At 35.1% G+C, this 22,793-nt stretch overlaps 2 protein-coding genes across 10 annotated transcripts in view; one reads left to right on the top strand and one right to left on the bottom strand.

Moving 5' to 3' along the window:
• CRMP (Collapsin Response Mediator Protein) overlaps positions 1-2,506 on the top strand; it is an 88,871-nt gene extending 86,365 nt beyond the window's left edge. For both annotated transcript variants that reach the window (XM_073090010.1, XM_073090009.1), the window contains exon 14: positions 378-2,506. In XM_073090010.1, coding sequence (XP_072946111.1) covers positions 378-457 — 80 coding nt within the window. In that variant the 3' untranslated portion in view covers positions 458-2,506. The remainder of the gene's footprint in view (positions 1-377) is intronic.
• A 2,183-nt stretch (positions 2,507-4,689) lies between these two features.
• pan (transcription factor pangolin) overlaps positions 4,690-22,793 on the bottom strand; it is a 192,467-nt gene continuing 174,363 nt past the window's right edge. For 2 of the 8 annotated variants that reach the window (XM_073089952.1, XM_073089955.1), the window contains 5 exons: positions 15,255-15,459; positions 12,626-12,779; positions 11,153-11,222; positions 9,706-9,862; positions 8,450-8,588 (listed from right to left, as the gene is read on the bottom strand). In XM_073089952.1, the coding sequence (XP_072946053.1) occupies positions 9,736-9,862; positions 11,153-11,222; positions 12,626-12,779; positions 15,255-15,459 (556 nt within the window). In that variant the 3' untranslated portion in view covers positions 8,450-8,588; positions 9,706-9,735. Of the gene's footprint in view, positions 8,589-9,705; positions 9,863-11,152; positions 11,223-12,625; positions 12,780-13,398; positions 13,565-15,254; positions 15,460-22,793 lie in introns of all 8 variants that reach the window. The other 6 variants (XM_073089951.1, XM_073089954.1, XM_073089949.1 and 3 more) reach the window with 3 other exon arrangements.

Below are 22,793 nucleotides of genomic sequence, written 5' to 3' on the forward strand. Positions count from 1 at the left end.
GAGTTGAACCCGGGTTTCCTGCGTTTTAAGGCGCCCGATTTCCCGACCGAGCTACTCTAATTTCGTAGATGGTGGCGAAATTTAGCTTCGTATTCTAATGATATTGTAGGAGGTTTTTATTCAATTAAAACACGGTTAAAACGACATTTTCTGAAAATACCACCTATCTAGTTCGATTTATCGGCCCCGAAACTCCCTAAATACAAAACTTCCGAGCAGCAGTTTCCGAGATCGTTGATATATATGAAGTGTCATATGAAGTGTCGTAGGATTCATGTAAACTGTGTGAAGTGACATCGGGTTATTGATTTTTTTTTTATTACATTATATACAATATTTTTGTGCAATAACTAAGATTATTTTTTTCTCGTTTACAGAAGAAACAGAGGGTCTGGACACTAAGACCTCAGTGCGAGTGAGGAATCCTCCGGGCGGTAAGTCCTCCGGCCTGTGGTAAACTGGACAGAACCGGATCAAACCAGTTGTGACCGGCTGGGAGTGGTACATGACTTCGTGGCGACGCTAGGTTGATTTTGCTTGTGGAAAAGTATGGAGATTGGTTGAATTTATTTATTTATCGTTATTTAGATCATTTGTGTCCGTGAAATTTTGTTTGTATTATTTAAAACTGAAAGTAACTCGAAATAAAAATACTAATTGATGGCGTAATGACAATTGAATGTTTATGTATTTGTGTGTTCGTTCCGGAGAGGCAGATTTTGTAAATCTATAAAGTGTCAGATTGTGGATGAAATAAGAGTTTTTTGATAAATGACTAAAAATCGCATGTACAATATGGCGATGTACAAAGTTAATCCAAACAAAGTATCACGCGCACAAATTATTAACCTGTATAGGGTAGGTAAAGTTAGTTGGCATGTAATAAAAAAAATCAAGAAATTACAAGCCAGACTCTCAGAATTGGCTACTACCGCTGGAGGAACTACCAGTTGCGATTTATCGATTAAATAGTGGTTAACGAAACTATTTGCCTGCTAAAAAGTCGTATTGTCTATTTAGCAGTCACGCTACAGATGCCTAGACGATCATACTTTGACTGGTTTTCCGAGTAAAATAAAACATGTAATGTTCGTCAGTCGCTAAAACGACAAATTGCATGAGTGATGAATGTTGAAATGACTATTGTAACCTAACCGACGAGATAATAGCTTAGGTAACTATCGTTCATGCAATAGTAGCTAATGGGCAGTTATTTTAATAAAACTTTAAAGTTAATGTTAGCCCAACTTGGGCCTAACCTACCCTATACCATAGATTTAATAAACATAAATTCGAAATATTTTACATTTGTAATATCGAATATTTTATATTAAATGTCTTACTTCATTGAATTATGTATGTTATTTTCCAATAATAATTTGGTGTGAATATCATTTTCATGTGTAAAAATGATTGCAATAAAGTTGATTGAAATAATTAAAAAATGTGATTGATACGCTTTGTATATTATATTGTTATAATCGTTTTTATAATATAATTTTCGATTACATTTATAAATTCTGCATAATTTTTCACAAGCGCCGAATGCATTTTGAGTTTGAGCTTGGAGCGTATAAGAACCAATTTTAGAATATTTTAATTGTTATATACAGTTAATACAATATACAATTGTTTGTACTGTATAATTGTTTGTGTATCATCCAATTTTGAAATATTACTGTTACAACTTATAAATTATAAAATCATTTTTAAAACTTTTTTGATACCGACTACATAAAATAGGATTTTTTTAAATGCCAATCAAATTATTTTCAGCGATAATTAATCAATGTTCAAGTCTCAAAATAAAAGAAACAAAAAATAAAAGTCAATAATTAAAACTCAATTTTTATATGAATTTTGATGAGACAGGACAATGCAAAGAAAAAAGTCTGGTTATAGCAATAATTCTTCTTAAACTTCTTAAACATAAAATACACAAACATACAGTACGAGCGGTTGTATGTAACATTTATGTATGTTAGAATGCTTATTTTAGTGCATGAATTTGATATGACTTCACTCTATCACATAGACTGACTGTATGGAAATAGATATGTTTGATCTTTAATATTTAAATAGCTGTTTAGATTATTGGTTGGGAAAGAGATTGATTTCATGACAAAATAATTAGTCTACTTCTTTATATAAATGTAAGATATTGGTTGGTAATGGAAAATCGTAAAACAATACTCACTATGGTGATGTACGAAATTCTTTAATTTTGCAAAATGTTATTTTTTAATTAAAATCCAAACTTTTGATTTTGTATTATAGGATCCCGCCACATAGTTATTAATTGTTCTAATACTATTATTCTAACTTGGTACTTTATTTTTGCGGAAGTTAACCATTAACTACAATATTTGTAGGTAATCATGTAATAAATTACGGAGAAAATAATAAAGTGGTCTTTCGTGAAGTCAATTTGTTTTCCAATCATTAATAACCGGGGTTTTCTTCAAAAATCATATATCTCGAAATAGTGGTTTTGTAGAATTTTTTTCATCAACATGATTTTTTATTAAGCGACAAATGTAAATGCAATAATGTGAACGGATTGAGAAATTTTTAAAAATATATCTTTTGACTATATCTTGTAGAACGGTAGTTTAGTATCAGTCTCAATTCGGAATACAAAATTTGTCATTAATAAAAATTAATTAGTGCATTATAAAATTGAATAAAATTGTAATTTTGTAACGTTTTCTAGTACCAAAAAGTGTAGTAATTTTTAAATAAAATCAATATTTCGATATAAAACTCTCTTTGAAAATGTTTAATTCAAATGTGACAAAGTATGTTATCTACCAGAATATTTGTTATGCATTTTATAAATATGCATTTGTACGAGGCTTATAAATAATGCCTAATTCTATTAAAAAACGACGAAATAAACAAATGCAACTCGTTTGTACAACAATGTCTACGAAATCGTGTTGGTTGTACGACCAAATTGAAGAAAATACTTTTATTCTGCCTCACATGGATTTAAAAATCTACTTCAAAGCTAAGACAAACATCTTTTAGTAATCATATTGTAAGATTGTTCGATATAATTATTAGTAGAATTAGGCGATTATTTTTATCTTTTTATATTTATCAAAAACGAATTATTATGAAAAGCCTCTGTAATGGAGATGTGACCAAATAATTTGATTGTATGTTGTTTGTGCTTAATGTCTACTTTATAGTAAGTTAGTTTTAAGTTTGGTTTATAGTTAGCACTCTCTTCCTTAACCCTAGCGTTCCTAATACCTATGAAAATGTATTAATGTTTATATAGTTGGTGAACATAACGTGGTATATAAATGTTTCCATAAAAAATAAACCAATATGTTTTTCTACACAATTTTTAAGACAGGTTATTGAAATGTTTGGTTCAAAAAAGCAAATCTATATTTGATTTTTTATGAAAAATTATGAAAGTTAAATTTTGATTAATTTATATTAAATTATGTTTGTCAATCAAATTTAGGTAATATAGAGTTAATCTATAATCATATTCTTCAAATTATGATGAAAATTTCTTATTAATATTCACCAAATATTCTTAGATACACGGCAATTTAATTTTCAGATAACATATTCAACGTATGTATAATCAAATGCCAATTCAAACTTGACAATTTCATACTAGATTACCTCCAGTACGTTGGTACTAACCACCTCTCTACTAGTCTCATCACAATTTTATAGCGTTTTACAACTTTTTTCTAAATGTGTCTGTTCTTTATTATGCATTGTCACAAATAAACAATGTAATCTCATGCTGATGTTTTATTTTCATGTTTTTAATCGAATAAACAAGTTATATTATCACGTAGACTATATAAGCTACATCAAATATTAAAGTATAATAATTTAATTCAAAATTCAGATGGTAAGAATAATTTTATGACAGTAACTTTTCTTATATATATTTTACTCATTTTGATGTTTCAACTGAAATATAACGCAGGGAATTTGTTCATAACATACTACATTTGAAAATTGTATTAAAGTTAAGACCGTTTCCTTTGAATTCCCAAATTCAAATTTGTAAGAATAAAGTATATTTGTTTCTATCTATTGAAGCGCGAAAGAAACAAAATAATCATGCAATACTTGTTAAATAATGGGTAATGTTTGTATTTCATACCACAATAATCCGTCAATGTACAAGCCTATCTGTACCCAGCGATTGACCATGCCCTATTGCTTAACCAAAGCACTACATAATTAGTTCTATATTTGTTCTACATAAATAAATATAATTCATAATTTGTTCAGTTTTCGTTTCTACAAAAAAATATTTTAAATAGACAGGGTAGTCCTCCAGCGATGTCCTCTTAAATTAAGCACTTGCGGTTTAACGGATGCACTTAATATTTAGTTCTATATTTATTTGGTCTATCAAAATAAACATAACACGTAAACTGTTCTGTTTATGTATTCATAAGAAGTACTTAAACTATAACAGGTAGCCAGCGATGTACTTACCTACTCTTAAATTACGCTCTTAAGGAAAACAAAATCTATCTTGGCTATTAGTTCTATATCAACATTAATCAGTTATGTCCTTTCTTTGATTCAATTCATAAAATTAAATGAGATTCGGGTACAGATAGGCAATGTACAATAGTATTTCCGACACTAATCCACCACCAATATTTTTTTTAATAAATCTCAGGGAAATGAAACAATACATACAATTTTAAGTTGTTTATTAAAATAATATTCGTTCAACTGAACACAAGATGGGCCCAGACCTAATAATTGAGTTTTCTAATTTGACAAATTTTCCCTACAAAAAAATAACGGGCTCATAGGAGCCGCTGTCTTTACCCTCTTAACAATAAAAACAACCTATAAAATCTATCAACATAAACCTTTCAGAGGTGTCTGGTATCCAAAAATACCAATTTAATAGTTAAATTTGGCACAGGTTATGTATAATTAACCATTCGTCTGTTATCCGACAATCTGTTTTAAGCGCTAATGCGACCAGACCACAGATCAAGATTACGTTGGTCGTGTCCGACCGTAACATAAACCATACAAGTTTGACCATAGACTTACCGACCAAATTATCTTGGTCTGTAGTCCAATACAACCATAATTTAGCGTCAGTTCAAGATGGTTTTGGCACGCGTTCGCTTACTACTCCGAAAGCAAAACAAATAATATTGGAAAAGACAAAAAAAATCTCCTTTTGAATAAAAAAACAAACAAAATTTTATATAATTTCGATACCTTAAAACGTCTTAACACAAATTTTATGGACAATCTAACTATACAGTACCCATATTATTCAGTATTGCACAAAATAAGTTAGAAATCCATGCAAAATCATGCCATTGATTAATATTATTATATATTTGGAAAAAATGGTTAAAATTTATTATTATTCTTATGAAATCTTTCTGTCAAGCATTAAATGTAATCGTTGATATATCATTAATTTAAAATTCTAATATTTCAATCACCGAGCACAATTTTATAAGTCATGGTTTGATATTGCATTTAACAATGTTAAAATTCTTAATAATAACAATAAAAGTAATTAACAAAATGATGCGTTGGACAAACCACAGACGAAGTAAAGAAATAGATGTAGAATAGGTCATAACTTTAAAAATTACATTTATAGTCTGTCAACAGATAATTAATTGCTCTACGCCGATTGTCTGCTACATAAAAATACCAAAATTTGTAAGCGTGTCACATAAGATCTATATGACTGATGTGTTTAGGAGTCTAATTCATTACTTTGCCTATGGACAAAACAAACCATCCAGAACATTCAGAGGGCACTAATATTTATTTTTATAATAATAAATGCAATATTCATTTTTATACCAAAAGTTCTAAATATCCATTCGTGAAATACAAATTTATTTACAATATTGAGTTTTATATACTCTGGGGGTCGTCATCTTACAAAAACGATGAAACAATACGATATGTATATAGCCGATGTAATTTTGAGTCGGTAATCAACTAATATTTTTATTTAAACTTCTTTTCATAGCAATAATGTATATATGTATATAAGTAGAATAGTACACTTATTATCTAGTATGACACAGTTAAATTATACCTAAGCTTTATACATTTACACCGTGTGTACTTACACATATACAGGGGGATGTTGTACAAGTGACCTTTATATAGGGGGATACATTTTAACAAAAAATAGAGACAACAAATTGCTTGAAACAAAAATACATAATTCAACGGGAAAACACTTCAATCAAACAATTATAACGTCAAATTAAAACGAGCTTATACAGGATGTCCTTTAAAAATGAAAAAAAATCAATCCATATTTTTTAACCAAATTATTTTTAATTGTAACGTCAAAAACATATTAAAACGAGCTTATACAGGATGTCCGTTAAAAAAAATCAATCCATATTTTTTAACCAAATTATTTTTAATTGTAACGTCAAAAACATATTAAAACGAGCTTATACAGGATGTCCTTTAAAAAAAATCAATCCATATTTTTTAACCAAATTATTTTTCTGATCGTCAGGTCAAGTACATCATCTCATACAACATGTCTAATCTATTCTACGACAGTCTAACAATTCCGCACAACGGAAAAACAGAATCCCCTTCGCACCGCCTTAACACATTACTTTACACGCCACACGAAGGGAAAGTACTAAACAAAATCTAAACTAAGTGGAACCTTCGACTGGTGCAGGCCGAGTTAGAAAACTGAGGTTATACGGATAACGTTCTTAAGAGAGCAATAGGAGTCAATCGCACTATGACTATAGATAACATATTGATATAGAAATGGTGACGTGAAACTGATTTTTTTTAAGTAGCAAATAACCATGCAGTCCATTTGATGGTATACGGCTAATGCATGGACATCTGTAATCAACCCCAGATAGGATCCTATCTGAGATTGGCGACAGATGAGTTGCTACTTTTAAGGACTAAGTTGAAACGCCTCATATAAGTATCTCTTACACCTTCTATACAAAACACAGCAGCGCTTAACACTACTGTTAAACAGAAATTTATGTGACAGTGGTACCACAGCAGTCAAACCTTTCTATTTTAATATTTTAACTAAGTCTTTGACTCGATCTAGTCCACGTTTGGTTATAATACAAGTGTAGATTAAAACATGGGTTAAAATTATGACTATATCGCCACGGGCCACATCCCAAAATTTCACAAACAGACCAAAAAAGATAGACAAAGCCTCCTGTACAATATCAAGTACTTTTTGGAAAAAAAAGTGGAAAGAGTATATGAGCGTGCTTTCCATCAGATGGTAAGTGGTCATTGCAACCCATGGACATCTGTAACTAACTCTATTTAGAAAAGGGGTTTCAGCTGAAGCCGATTACAGATGCGTGGATAGTCCTGAGGACTAAAATAGTCTCCTCATATGTAAGTCAGCTACCATCTACACTGTTCCAACGAAACCCTAGAAATATGTGTGGTGGTGATACCTTTCCGATCGAAAGAATTAATTCTACCACATTTGAAAGGTTTAATACAACGAGCCTTTATGTTATTATATAAAAGTTGAAGAAAATATAAATGCTGTAATATGTCATTTAGTGGGAAATAGGATTCGACATTACATAAAAAGTTGCGAAATTGTGCTTCAAAGCATTTCTGCGAGGTTCTGTCTATCTTTTTATAGTCTGAGTTGACGGGGTTACACAGAGGAAATCTGCAAGTCCATTTTCGCTACAAGGTCAGAAGCATTGCTTAAGAAATGGCACGAAAAATTGTGACTAGTCATATACAATTCATTACATTTTACTTTTACATAGTGGGCAACAAGTGTATGGGCTTAAAATGCTTAAATGACTCGAATGTGGCTCACGATTTTGAGATCATTAACAACGTTGACTGTATCATCGGGACTTAAAGGTACAATCGGTATTAAAGTTAGGTGTTTACTACAATAAATTACGTTTTAGAAAAATTTACAATGTTCTCACAGTAGGGGCTGGGGGCGGGCGTACCGCGCGCTCGGTGACATTAGGCCATACGAAACGAGCATACAATAATTCTCCAACGAGCGCCGGTACGCCCGACGCCAGACCGAAAAACCCGTGTTTTTAGCACCCGATAAAAACCGCCGAGGATTCGTCGAAATCGGTTCAAAGTCATTGTTCCGTCACTTCACGAACACATCACGTACGGGGATACGCTCTGTCGACATTCTAGCTCGGTAAACGTCCTCGCGAGTTAAAATAAGGACAGGGTGTACCCTCAATGGTCACTACGAGACGAAGATGACCTCGTGTCGCCGCGCCGCCGTGCGAGGCCAGGACTGTGACGTCAGCTGGTTGACGGAGAGGGGGTTGTTTGCGTCGCGGGGGTTGGTGCCGACGGGGTTGCGGGGGGGAGGGTCGGACGCGGGGGACGCGAGGGAGGAGAGGGCGCTCAGGCCTCCGGGACTGGAAGCTGAAAGTGCCGTGTCCTCGTCGCTGGAAGCGTCCGATAACTCCTCGAGCTTAACGTTTTCGTCGGAGCAAGGCGATTGGGGCGTCTCCGGCGGGAGCGGCATGCTCCCGGACGCGGCCGCTAGTGCCTCCATATACCGCACGCATTTCTTCTTCCGCCTGTAAATATTATATGATGGTGTTTTTAGGGATACAATTAAATTTGAAGTTCGTCACACCTAAGAAAATAACTAATAAGTTAAACGTTTCATCGTTTTCTTTGTAACTAAGTCGGTCAATAGTGATAGAACATAATATTCAGGCTAATAAATAGAAATAAGTGAAGTACTAAAGATCAAGATTTGGATCTAAATAAAATGATTATTTGAAAATGAATTGTAGTTTTAATCAAATTAAAATATATTATTAAAAATAATAAAAAATCTAATATTCGTACAAATAAAATAAGTACCTATACTAACACAAATTAAGGAATATGAAACTAAAACTATCAAAGATAATTCATCTTATTAACAACGAAAATAAAAATGATAAGAATTTATGAAACAAATGCCTATAATAAGGAATATATCACTTAAATAATTTAAATTACATTAAATACATGAAACTACTTTTCACGTGATGTAACTTAATATGAAAATCCTGAAATCCATACAATGAAATAAAAAAAAACAACAACAAAATAATAAAACGATCGTTATGTTAACTTAAAACATGCGAGGAAATTGTTAAGTAGAAAATCTGAGAATAGATGACATCAAAAAAAACACTCATGCTGAATGTCAAATTCCATTTCGGAATTGAAGAATCAACTAAAATCAATCAAAACAAGAAGCAAATAAAAACTACAGTCAACAATGCTGAAAACAGCGTTACATGAACATTTTCAGGTTTACGACACAACTAATAAACATACACATCTACGAATGAAGCTAATGAATCTAACATGAATAAGAAAATTGTTAACTATTTAAATAGAAACTTAGAATTTGCTAATATAAATGAGATAATTCGACATTCACTGATATTATAAAGTTTGGTCCTAAAATCATGTCTAATTTCTATAACAGAAATGTAAACATATGAAAAAAAAGTCTGGTAAATTAGGCTAAAAACAGGATTAGGAAACCGTCACAGTTTCCACAATCTAAACGTATCCAAAAACGAAAAATTAATCACAAAAAATCACAACACAAAAATTATTTGCAAAAAAACGTCATGCTCAAGCGACTGCTAAGTAATGCCATCTCGATTCCTACGAAACCTGTTGACTGACCGTTGGTAGTCCGGCGGGGGCTGGCCGACACTAGAGGTTCACGTATGTGGGCTCTTGGGGCGGGCTCCCGACCAGGCTGGCGGCCGGTAGCGGAGTCGCCGGCTCTGGTCGGAGGAGCCCTAACCCCCCCGATACCATCACGCTACTTGACTCGGGGCTAATGGTTGAATTGGGAGTTGATATTGATGATGAAGATGATGATTGGTCAAATAATGTTTGAATTGGGGAAAATGAATGATGTTTGTGGATTTGAATGGAGGAAAAGAGATAAGGTGAAGTTTAGAAATAATTGTTGTTAAGATTGAAGGATTGATAATAATGATGTGTATGATGATAATTTTGAGTATTGGAGAAGAAAGACAAAGTAAAATAAAGAGGTGATGAATGAGTTTAAGGACGAAGCAACAGTTAATGAAAGTATAGGTAATTGTGATTTTGAAAGTAAATCAGATGAATCGGAGACGATAGTTGTAATTGTAGAATATTGTCAGGTTTTCAAACAATTAAAATGATAGAAGAATGAAGTAAATGGAATGAATAAGAATTTAATTTTGTCATTCGGCAGTAATGAAACAATTCAAATCAAATAAACAACAGTATCGACAATGAAGGAATAAATTTGAAAATGGATATTACCAAGGATAGGTACACAATGAAACGGGATAAACCAATTTAACGTTGAGTTCGAGTCAAGTGGCGATCGGCGATAGAATTGTATTACGAACGAGCCATTGAATAACAAATCACCAATAGTGCCAGCGACATCCAGCATCGATCCGTGAGAAGCGGCAATCATGAGTGGAAAAAACACTTCAGTGAGTAAAATTACATCTTCATTTATCCGTAAATTAACTCTATCCATAAAAATGTCAAAGAAAAAAGCGAGCGTAATTCAGAAAATGTGTCAAGATTTTTTTGAAAGCTTGTTTCGACAGATGATTGCCCCCTCTGTGATCATCGCGTCACTAGTCTATCCTACACCACTACGGCTCCACACTCGGTCTACTTTCAAAAAAATCTATTCCGTGTCACTCTACAATCGCATTTTTTATTTCTTTGTGAAAAGACACATTTTCTGAATCGTTGCCTGCTTCGCTTTTAATACTATGCCCTTATATTCTAAGATCTAAATAAAGAGCACGGCGTAACAGGTTCTTTAAACAATAAATAGTATTCAAAATAAAAAACACAACATCTACTACTTATTTTTAACATAAAATTCAGTGTAATAGTGTCTATTGTGAAAATAAAAGTATGTTACGACCAGGCTCTTTCGACTTGCCGTAAAATAAAGTGTAAAAGAAAAGCCAAGTCTTTCCACATAGAAACAATATGACTTTAAAATGAGTAACCAAGAGCATAGTTGATGCTTTTGGTTACAGCGCTCGTGAGTTCAAAAATTCTGTAGAAAGCGAAAAAAATAAACGAAAAGTGTATAAATACCCACCTGCAAGGCTTACACCACTGGTTTTGTTGGTCCAGACCATACCTCGCCCGGCATTTCTTCAAGTTATTTCCTGCAAATTTCACACATAAATCGGTTAGAATCCATCATTCGATCGATCGTAATCTGCGGCGCAATTAAAATCTATCAGAATCATTACGGATCGTTATGGGAGTTTATTGCAAAGTAAACAAATTCTGAAGGCAAATCAATCTTTATGTCTGCAATGACTGCAAAGGTGATATTCAGAAAAAATGACGTCAGTGAATTTTAATTTTGTAAGCATTTGAAATCAAAGGTCGTTAAGGACGTCACTGTGGTGGCAGAAATAAATTGACTGTAAATCATATGTGAAGCTGCTTAAAATAACTGCTAACACTAAGGACTACGAACAAGCGTCATGCACCAAACCCTCAAACCTGTTAGTCGCATGCAGGAAGGATCGGGACAAATGAACGGGAAAACGGAAAAAACATTGGTTTTAAATAGCGCACTACTCGCATAAACTTCCAAAAATAAACTCTAACTACGCTATTGCTATCGAAATAAAAAACAATCACAAATAAACATGACGCTCATAAGCAAATTGAAGCAGAATAGGTTCTCCGGAATCAAAATAAATAATGTTCTTTGGCCAGTAACGTAATTAAAACCGCAGACAGAAGCGTCGGCAGTTGCTTGTTCAAAATGTAATCTAGTCGGCTGCATACGGCGAACTCCCTTCTAAGGGCTCACTGCCTGATCTCATCTTGTCTTGTCGGGCAGTGCCTTTCATGCACTCTGTATCTCACGCTAGTCCTTCGCATACTTGCTACATCTCGAGAAGGCTGTCCCAGCCTAACAGTTCACAAGTCTACGGTCCCTGCAAAGCAATTACTCAAGTGTTCAAACATTTGTCTGGTTACATGCACGCTCCCCGGATTCGCAGGCAGCTTCGGATCAGAACGGGAAGCCAAAAACCGGGACAACCTTCGAAGGAGTGCCACTTACTTAAGGGTATCCTCATAATATAGCGTTGTAAAAACAAAAAAATAAATAAATGCGATAAATATAAAATAAAAAATGCTGATATATGTCTACAACCTGTACCCCTTCAACCATAGACATTCGGCAATATTTCTACATCGGTCGGCTGTTTCGGAGCGGAGTTCAAAGTAATTGAACTCTCGCGGGATGGAAGTGGGCGCCGGCGGGCGGGAGGGGTGCGGGGGGCGGACGACCGACGTCTCGGCGAACGGCTAATCCTTCATTAATTGACCTCATTTTTTTAATGAGACTGGACGATGCGCATGGAAATGTGCTGAGACGTCGGTCGTCGCCGAACACGTGTGAGGAATGTGGGACTCGCGACCGAGTTGTGAAATTCGGTGATGCCGTAAGCACATCAGTGGTTCTACGTTCGCGAGGTGATTCGGGTGGTGAGGTAGGAACGGGATGGGAGGGGGCAGCGGCGACGGTGGGAGAGAAAGGCAATACCTCCATCGGTTGTCTCCTGTTTTCGTTTCCTCTTCTTGCCCCTTTGCGTATTAGCCCTAGACGACCAATCGGGATAGAGCTGCATGTGCAGCTGGCGCTCCCGCCGCGCCAACTCGTAATACTTGGCTTGCTCCTCGCGGCCGAGCGCATGCCACTGAACCGTCAAACACGCCGCAATATGGAAAGAAAAGAGAAATGCACTTCGACGGAGGTTCGCGTCCGACGCGTCCCTAACTCTGGTGCTAGAAAAACAGCCCACGTGAGCGCGCCGCTCGACAATTTTGATCCTACGTCCCAAAATGAGAATGGCCAATCGTGACGTTCCTCACAGAACCTATTCTGCGGTCGGTATCGTCGCGCCTCGTCTAGACATATAACAAACCAATATAGTTTCCGATCAAAGGATGTAGGGTGTACACTGTACGGTGACGGTCACTCGACGACTACAGTACACAGAACACGCAAGGCGGCGCGGCGCCACCGGCCCGGGAGCAACGGTTCCAGCCGCTTTTCTAGCACAGTACCGCCGCACTAACACGGTAGATCAACACGCACACACTCACATACAGGGACGGGTTACGGGTGCTCGTCGGAGGACGCAAGCCGGTCGGTTAGTCGAGTGTTAGGAGGCCCCGCGGGCGCGAGCGAGCCTCCGGCGTTAGGGGCGGGGGCTCGCTCGCGGGGCCGGGAGGGACGGGAGAAGCGAGTGTACAGAAGCGTCGATGTGACAGCCCATCCCCTCTGGTGTCGGGTCTCGTTCTAGGATCCAATACCTCCCAGTTCAGCGGGACCGCGGTCCTTTTTCCGCTTTTTCTTTTTGGAACCGTAACCGTAGTTGTCCCGCGCGCTCCACCCGGGATACAGCTGCATATGGAGCTGTCTCTCCTGTCTCGCTTTCTCATAGTACTTTGCCTGCTCCTCGCGACTCAACGAATGCCACTGCGTTATGATAGGAGGATATTGCACATGTTACGAACATTGGCTCGACAGTACGTCGGGATCGTGGACGCTCAACGGTCTTGAAGGTCCACGACAGCGTTGCTAGTCTTGTTAGGAACGAGATCGTTCGGAGAAGCGTAACGGTTCGGGTTCCCGGTAGCGGGGCGTTACGGGTTATTATTATTCAATACGTCCAGCGTAGATGGTGAGATATGGCGTTGGACACGTTTCATTGTCTTCGGTGCGAGCCAAGCGGATTGTTTACACGATCGGGCGTCGCGTCACGACCGTATTCCTAACAAGATTAACAATGCGCACAATTGTTTCTATATTATGCTGACGAGCTCAAACAACTCCCGATTAGATTCTAGGAATATCTTTAATTGGCTTGCAAAGTCATCGTCACCTCGTACGAATGTAATCTTCGATGTTTGCATCGAGATTTATAGTTATAGATTGAAATAAGGGTTGTAGCACATTGTATTGAAATTGCGTTTACCCAATATGTGACTTAATACTTAAATCTGGTCTTGCCTTTTGACTGAAACATCCATATTAATAAAAAATAAAATATGAACTGTGATTAATCTTAAGACTAAAATAAATAACATTTCATTAATTATATCAAACCAGCTGTCGCCCCCGGCTTCGCTCACGTAAATGAACTTATTATCTAAATGGGTATTCACATATATATATTCAAGAAATGTGAAGAAAGCATTCTTTCATCTTGATAAGGCTAGTTTATGCCTGATAAATATTGAACACTAGAAAGTCTATTATGTTACTTTAAAGAAAGCGAGGGCCATTTTACCACCAACATTAAACATTTTTATTCGTAGAAATAACCATGAAACTTCATTTAAAATATTAAGTGTAAGATCAAAGGCATGATAGATTATATGCACACGTATATTATTTAACCATCTTTACTTTGTTTTTAAACTTATGATTCTAACGTGGCGCATAGCGAAGTAGACAGAAGCGACATCGGGCGTTAATGCATATACACAAATATTACACAAGATTTGCATCACAATGTTGGATACTGGAACCACTCTGACCTCGCCTTACGTCTCTTCTATGCGGCCTAATATTTTTTTTATTAGACCAGTAATACGAATAAGTAATACGATACGAAACTGTTCATTGTTGAATAAATACGTTATTTCAAAGAAATTCTCTTTCTTGATTCTAATAATTATTTCATAGTTAAAAGTACTTGGTCTAGTTTGTACGTACGACCTCCGTACATTTACGGATGTCTGTTACGGACCGGGAATAAAGACAGAAAAATAGACAGAGACAAAGACAGTAAAATAGCTAATATTTTACTCGGTAAGCATTTGGACATACGAAAAAATTGTTTTGACGGACCAAAACTTCGGTAACGGGCGTACTGAGTAAGCCAACAGAAGTGCTATTCTATAAGATCATTTTATAATAAAAATTCAAACTGCGCACAACGAAAAGTATTTACCTTCCAGACCGATAATTTTATATATTCCTTAAACCGATATTTACTTAATGTAACACAATATCAACTTTACAAACAATCGCTTTAAAACAAATATATCGATTTACAGAACAGCACTTATCGAGTGAAACCGGGGTGCACAGCTGGGTATTTCAAGTCAATATAATATATTCTAATAGTAATATATAATACCGATATAAGACGATTACTCACCCGTCTGCCCAATATTTGGTTGATGGCCGCTGACTCCTTCAAGGTGCACTCGGCGACCACCTTGGCTCTCATTTCCTTCATATAGAGCATGAAGGCGTTGAGGGGTTTCTTGATGTGGGGCTTCTTGTTCTGCTCCTTGCTGTTGGTGCTGCTCGCGTCTGTCGGCTTGTCGTTAGCGCTACTGCTGGACTTCTCCACCTGGGACCTGGAATTTGGGTGGGATTGCTGTTTAGTCGAGAACTTTGTTCTTTCTGTTGTGATCAAGTGAATGGAGTATGAAATCAAAATTTTGCGTTTGCAAGATCACAAACTAGAATTACGTTGACGTATCGGATTACGGTATTACGATGCATTAATTAACCCGATATTGAAATCATCAACTACCTATAGAAAAAGAAAAACATATGAAGTAAAAATAAGAACTGTGTGAACTTGTAATTCAAGTCCAAATCCAAAGTAAAGATTCATCCAAGATCCATTTAAAAAAAAAACTGGAATTGAGTAAGTTTTCTACCGTAAGTAGACCAATGCAGTAATGAGCAACTCATAATTTAATTTTGCTAAGGATTTCCTAAAAGTTAAACTTATAAGAAACTAAAAAAGTTAATAGACGTGAAACAAAGATAACCTTAAAATATGACCTTTTATGATGCCCTGAAATTATTGTATTTTAGTCAGCCCTTAAACTATTGAACTTTACACATAGCTAAATGATGACAACCATTAACAGTTAAATTCATTCAGAAAAGCGTTTCTCTACTACCTCATCAAACATTTCAAGTGTCCAAATTACATTCTCACCGATACAATTGACCTTCGACCTGCGAATTCCGTCTCGCAAATCATGCTTAAATCATTATTTTCAACGGTCAAGTCCTACTTCCTACGCTATATGAATGAAATAATAGTTATTGCAGCAGGTGATAGTAAAATGTCATTTGATAATGGTAGAAGCTATATTGTTACACCGGATGGTACTACCACCACAGCTGTATTTAGCGTGAAGCAGTACTGGGTTTCGGTGGAAAGGTGTGGTTGCTGACTGGCATATGAGGCGCTTATCATAGTTCTTATAAGTGGCAACGAATCTGTGATTGGGTTCAAATAGACGCCTGTTCGCTATGGAACTGTTTTTTATAATATAGAAGTAGCAGACGAGCATGCAGTCCACCTGATGGTATGTGCTACTGCCACCCATGACATTTGTAATCAACCCCAGATAGGATTAGATATTCCTACCTGAGGTCGGCCACAGACGCGCCACTATCCCAGAGAACTAAGCTGGAAAGCATCGAAAAAGTATGTCTCCCTTACCACACCCTTCAAACCTGAACACAGCAGCGCTTAACATTGCTATTATTAGGCAGAAACAGGTGTGACGGTGGTGCCGCCGGAGTCTTACCACAAAGGGTTCTACCACTCAATTACAATGCTTACAGATCTCTACGTGGCAGTGATCACATACCATCAGGATGACTCCGTACTGGTTTGATATTTTTATCTTATAAACGAAAGACAAATTTTCTATATCACTCCCATAGTTAAATATAGTTCCCATTAATATCGTTTTCATTTCTATTAATTCACCATCAATTCATTATTAACATATCGCTTCACAAGTGGCAGTCTACAGTTATCAAGAATCGATATGTAAATGTAGGTGTTAACGACACACAGACAACGTCCGGATGGGAATAGACGGGGTTTCCGGTGCACCTAACTAACTACACCTATGGCTATGTTGTATGACCATGGTTTTGACTCGAAACAGGACGAAAAGTGATTTTGACTTAAAAAAAACGTGTATTTCTATTAATTAGTGGTGGTTAGTAAATCCAATGGTGAGCTTTATGCAAAGAAATTTTTGTCTGCCTATTTTCAAATTTGTTTTTTTTTTGCCTATTTCAATTTTCTATTTATACTGAAGGCCGATGGTTAAAGCAGATAAACAATTTTTTTCTATAATTCCAATTATGAAATCTTTTGACTTTCAATTTTCAAGTTTCATGTGTTTAGGTAATTGATTAAAATTCTTTTTTTTAATTCTGGAGTAGCAAACGAGCCGTCCATCTGATGGTAAGGCTACTGATGCCCATGGACATAATCAACCTTAGATCATATTACATTCTTGCCTGAGGTTGGATATTGATACGCCGCTACCCCTGAGGACTAAGCTGGAATGCCTTGAAAAAGCATGTCTCCCTTACCACACCCTTTAAACCAGAACACAGCAGCACTTTGCTGTTATACCTGGGACACTAGGGGTCATTAGGACACATGAGGACAAGAGACCGGAGACAAAGAAACAGTCCCGTTCGAAACGGCATGTGTGGTCATTTTACCTATGAGTATCTGTACAAGTTGACGTATTTACCGACTTCGTAGAAGTGACTTAAGTTTTTTGGGTGTTGAAGGACGTTAATTTTTACAGTCACCAAAAATTATATGACTGTTAACTGAAGTTGAACAGTCTTTAAATAAATTTGTTCATTTTAAAAAATCTTTAATTGGAAAAACGAAAATTACAGTGAAACGACAGGAATTGTATCGTTCGATAAGGTTTTAATTGAGTTAAATTTCTATTTCAAATATTCAATTTTTGTTTGTTACAAAAGAAAAAGACACAGTCATTAATAAAAAAAATGATATGAAAAAAGTGTTTGGTGTAATTAATTTTATTTGAAGTTCTGACATAAAATTGTATTTACCTACACAACAAATAAAGACTTAAAGATATATAAAGATAAGATAAGATAATATAAAGATTTATAGGTCAAAAGATAATTATCAGCTGCTTCGACGTCACATCTATTGACAGAAGCCCAGCTGCGGTCAGTTGTACCGTGAGTGACAGTTACACGCAAATGTGACCATTATGCTGTCACACAAGATACGGTTGTTTGAATCCAGTTATTTTATGTATAGTTGAAAGGTGAGATGGAAATAAGGTGGAGTTTTAAAGGTAGAATCATTCAGGTTTGGTAGATGAGAATCCACCTTGATACGTATTTGTCTTATAAGTTATACTAGCTGTGCCCCGCGGTTTCGCCCGCGTTAAAAAGAAATCTAACAATATCATACATAAAATATAAGTAAGCCTAAGTTACTCCTTATTACATCAGCTACCTGCCAATAAAAGTCCCGTCCAAATCGGTCCAGCCATTTCAGAGATTAGCCGGAACAAACAGAAAGACAGACAAAAATTGTAAAAAAATGTTATTTTGGTGTACATACACGTATGTATATTGATACGCATATAGTAAAAAACTGTTATTTTAATATTAAAAAGAGACACTCCAATTTTATTTATGTATAGATGTATAGATTATAACAGAAGTGATAAACGCTACAGCGTTGTTGTTGGATGGATATGTTAAGGGAAGGGTCCTGAAGGTCCACTTGTAACTTCTACCGACCCCTAATTAAACAACAGTCCTAACCGAGTAGAATCATATGCTTCTCCGCTCTTAAGAACAAGTACCTCATATAGTAGGAATATTATCACACTATTCAAATCGCAGCAGTTTTATACTGTAATAGTAACACCCAAATGCATATGGCAGTAGTAACCAGCTAAGGAACCGCTAATACCACTGCTAAAATGCAGAAATAAAAGCACTAGTGCCGAAAATGAATCACAAAGAATACCACCAATACGATTTAAATATACATAATAATAAACCACCACAATAGAAGCCCATAAATTATAGTTTATTAATGGGCCGCTGCCAACCAAAATTAATAGTTACCATTTCCACTTAATAAAAAATAAATCCTTAAAAACACACCTCGACCAATCAGCGATGAGATTTAAATTAATAATCACAACGAGAGTAGGAATGCTGAATAACGACTTCCTTTAACATCGGAATTCGAAAATAGAACCTATAAAGTATTGTCAGTGACATACAACTGTTAGTTTCGAATGTCAAATATAGACTCTTACACGCTAAATTAGTTCTGGGAATACACGAGTTCGAACGACTTCCTTTATGCGCGTTCAAAAATGGGAAATGGTTATAAAAAGGAAAGAAAAACGAGGAGGAAACAAAAAGGAAAGAAATCTCGGGTACAATGCGCGCGCGCACCGAACGGGGCAGTCGCACTCAATAATTATTTATTCCCGAGTACTGTTCGCAGATTGGTTACAAAAATTCAACCGGCTTATTAGTCGAATTTTTAACGATTTTTGCTTTCCCCGAACGACGGGCGAAGTGGAAAAAGTAATTTATGAGTTCCTACGTCGACTTCTGCCTTTTTTATTTTAACTTTCAGAAGAAAATTTTATATACTTATGATAAGTTAATAGGAATGAGTTTTAAGGATTGTGTGCGATATTTATGTTTTAATTAAAAGACGTTGAATGAATTTCTTTTTTGATAAATGGGAACCTGTAGGTATCTGCTCAAAACTATTTTTTTTTTTACATTCATTAGTATGTATTCACAGTATACGGAGAAAAGAGTCAATGAAATTTTGCGTAGAATAAAAAAATATTTTTAATCGGAATTAGTTAACATCATATTAATTTGTACTCAATTGGGGACAAATAATAAATTGGTATTTAAGTATTTCACCACAGCAATTGAAACCCGAACGTAAAGATTAAAGATTCCTTTTCAATCTGGCAGTGATAAATGTGGCTTTCGACGCTAAATTTATCTTTCAGCAAACAACTGTTACATTATAATTTGCATATTTCGTTGTTTCTTTATTCGGCGTCACAATTTCTTTATCTCTGAATCGCTTGTGTTGGCGACTGTACGGTGCCCGTTAGCGCGACGCGTCTCATATATCATCTTAATTAAATTTCTCCGCCACTGGCTTATTTACATGATTGTACCTGGATTTTTATGTAAAGGTCCGTAGGGCCCAGTGTGAGCGGAATTTAAAAAGGGCGAATTATACGTACAGTTTTTTCGTCCCTACGTCCGAAATGTGAGGTGGTTTGTGACATGTTCTCTTAATTAGCGTTAAATAATAAAAAAACTTTAGGACTTTGTTTTAATGAAAAACAGATTCTGACATTGACATGAATAAGAAAGGATTGATCGGTTAATGTTTTTTGAGTAATTTTGAAGTGAAACTTGTTTGAGCATGTTGGGATTTCAATGCATGTAAACTGTATAGTTTTAAAGTATATAGTGTTAAGTAGTATATAGTCTTTCAGTAAAGTAAGGACCTAAGGTGCGTATCAAAATTGTAGAGTTAAATTTCCTAGATTTTTCTTTTTTATTTTGGTTTGGTATATGTTTTGTTAGATACATATAGGATTTAAAATAACGCTGCTGTATTGCCCGCTATCGCTATGGCCACTATTGGTTGTGTGTTGATATGCTGACCGACTCAAATTATATTTTTTACCTTACTAAACATACGTCTAACACGTAATAGGATTTGTTTATTTGTCGAAATAACATTCAAAATACAATTTACAGTTGATAAAGGTATTTTTTAAAACTCATACGAAATTCAACTTGCCAAACAAACAAAAAAAGTTTTTTGTTTTTAAATAGGTATTAATTGCTTTCATGATTTTAATTAAAAGTAAGAACACATAAACTGCAACGATTTCGACGTCTACAACTGCTTATAATTTGTCTAGATGTTAAAATTTATAGATTTTTTTCAGGCATAGATTATTTTCCAGGCATAATATCCGCTGTTACTGTGGCCACGGATGGTAAGTGGAGAAGCGCTGGCCGGGACGTGTTGAAAGATATAACGTTACACATATAAACTTTTTGGACACAAAATTATGTTTTTGTCAAAAAAAAAATATATTTTTTTATATTTTTGTCAAAAAAATTAGACTTCTAACAGATATAGAAACAGCTAGAATAGTTTATTTTAGTTACTTTCATAGCATTATGACTTATGGTATATTGCTATGGGGGTGCTCGTCACACCTAAATGATATATTTATATTGCAAAAGAGAGCTATACGAGCTATCTACAGCCTGCCTCCAAGAGCTTCACTAAAAGAACTATTTAAAGAAATAAATATTCTAACTGTTATATCCCAATACATATATGAAAACCTAATTTATGTAAGGAAAAATATTGATAAATTTGTAAAACGGTGTGACACGCATAATGTAAATACAAGGAACAAACATAACCTTTCTACACATGTTACTCGTCTCCACAAAATAAGTAATTCTTTTGTGGGTCAATGTATACGTTTTTATAATAAACTGCCCATCAAAATCAGAAATTTGTCAATTAATAAATTTAAAGTTATTATCAAAAGCAAACTTAGTCGTAAAGCTTATTATAAAATTTCTGATTATATTAATGATAAAACAGCTTGGGACTGATCAATAACATAATTATTAGTTAAGTAAGAAAATGTCAAAGTGTAGCGTATCTTGCTGAACAAACTTCTTTTTTTTTAGATAAATGTAAAGCAAGATACTGGAGCTAATGCTTTATTAATTATATGTAAAAATAATGGCATTTAAAAAAAAAAAAAAAAAAAAAGAGAATAATTATTTTTAAAATTAAAAAAGACAAACCCACTGAGTTTCTTACCGGATCTTCTCAGTAGAGGTCGCGTTCCGATCCGGTAGTAGTTTAAGAAAATATTGTAACTGACAATTTGTAAGTGCCGCCGTTGGCCTATACAAAAAAAAATAAATATAATATATATATATATATATATATTAATGAAGTACATGAACTAATATTTTTTCAGGCACATCCGCTGTTACTGTGGCCACATTGGTGTGCGGAGAAGCGCTGGCCGGGACGTGTTGAAAGGTGTAACGTTACAAATATAGCCTTGTTCTTAACTGTTTATTGTTGCCCAAGAAAGGGCTAACTCACATAACATATTTTGGACTTGTTTTTATTTTTTAAAGAATTATGTGCATAAGAATTTGTATTTAACAATATGTAGTCGTTATTTTATTGTGATAAATTTATGTATACGAGATATATCTTTTTCAAAAATTCGTCACACCTCTGAAAAGTCTTTTTGAAGTACTTACTACCATAGTTCAAAACTTTACGAGATTGGAATTTTTATTTTTTATTTTTTTATCTTCATTAAATGGTTTTATTTAGATAGTTGCATTATTAGTCTACAAGACATGTAAAGACTTTTTCTCATTTCTTTAAAAAGCCTACAAAGTGAAAATGATAAATAAATTACCTTTACAAAAAGTTAAAATTAAATTGCCAATAAAAAATAAATTAATCAATTTTTAATGACAATATGATAGTCAGTGTGGGTCACAATCAACTCGCCACTTGATCACAGCACCTTATTAATCAGCGAGTGTTGTGACCGATCCTCGAAACCCGACGCCGTTACGAGCGCTGCACACGCGATGGAACGGACCGCGACAACTTATCAAACTTGTACGATTTGATTTTGTATTTTAACGGTCGTTCCTTTATGTTATATTTATTATTTGCCGAGAAAAAATGTCAAATTCCGAATTCTGGCAGACAAAATTATTACAAATGGCCTTCTTTCGATACAGTGTATTATCACCATACTTTAAAGATACGCGACACATAGACGACACTTTT

The sequence above is a fragment of the Epargyreus clarus genome, unplaced genomic scaffold (assembly GCF_041222505.1).
Source record: "Epargyreus clarus isolate Ecla_fem2 unplaced genomic scaffold, WU_Ecla_fem_2.2 ptg000031l, whole genome shotgun sequence".
NCBI classification, from domain to species: Eukaryota; Metazoa; Arthropoda; class Insecta; order Lepidoptera; family Hesperiidae; genus Epargyreus; species Epargyreus clarus.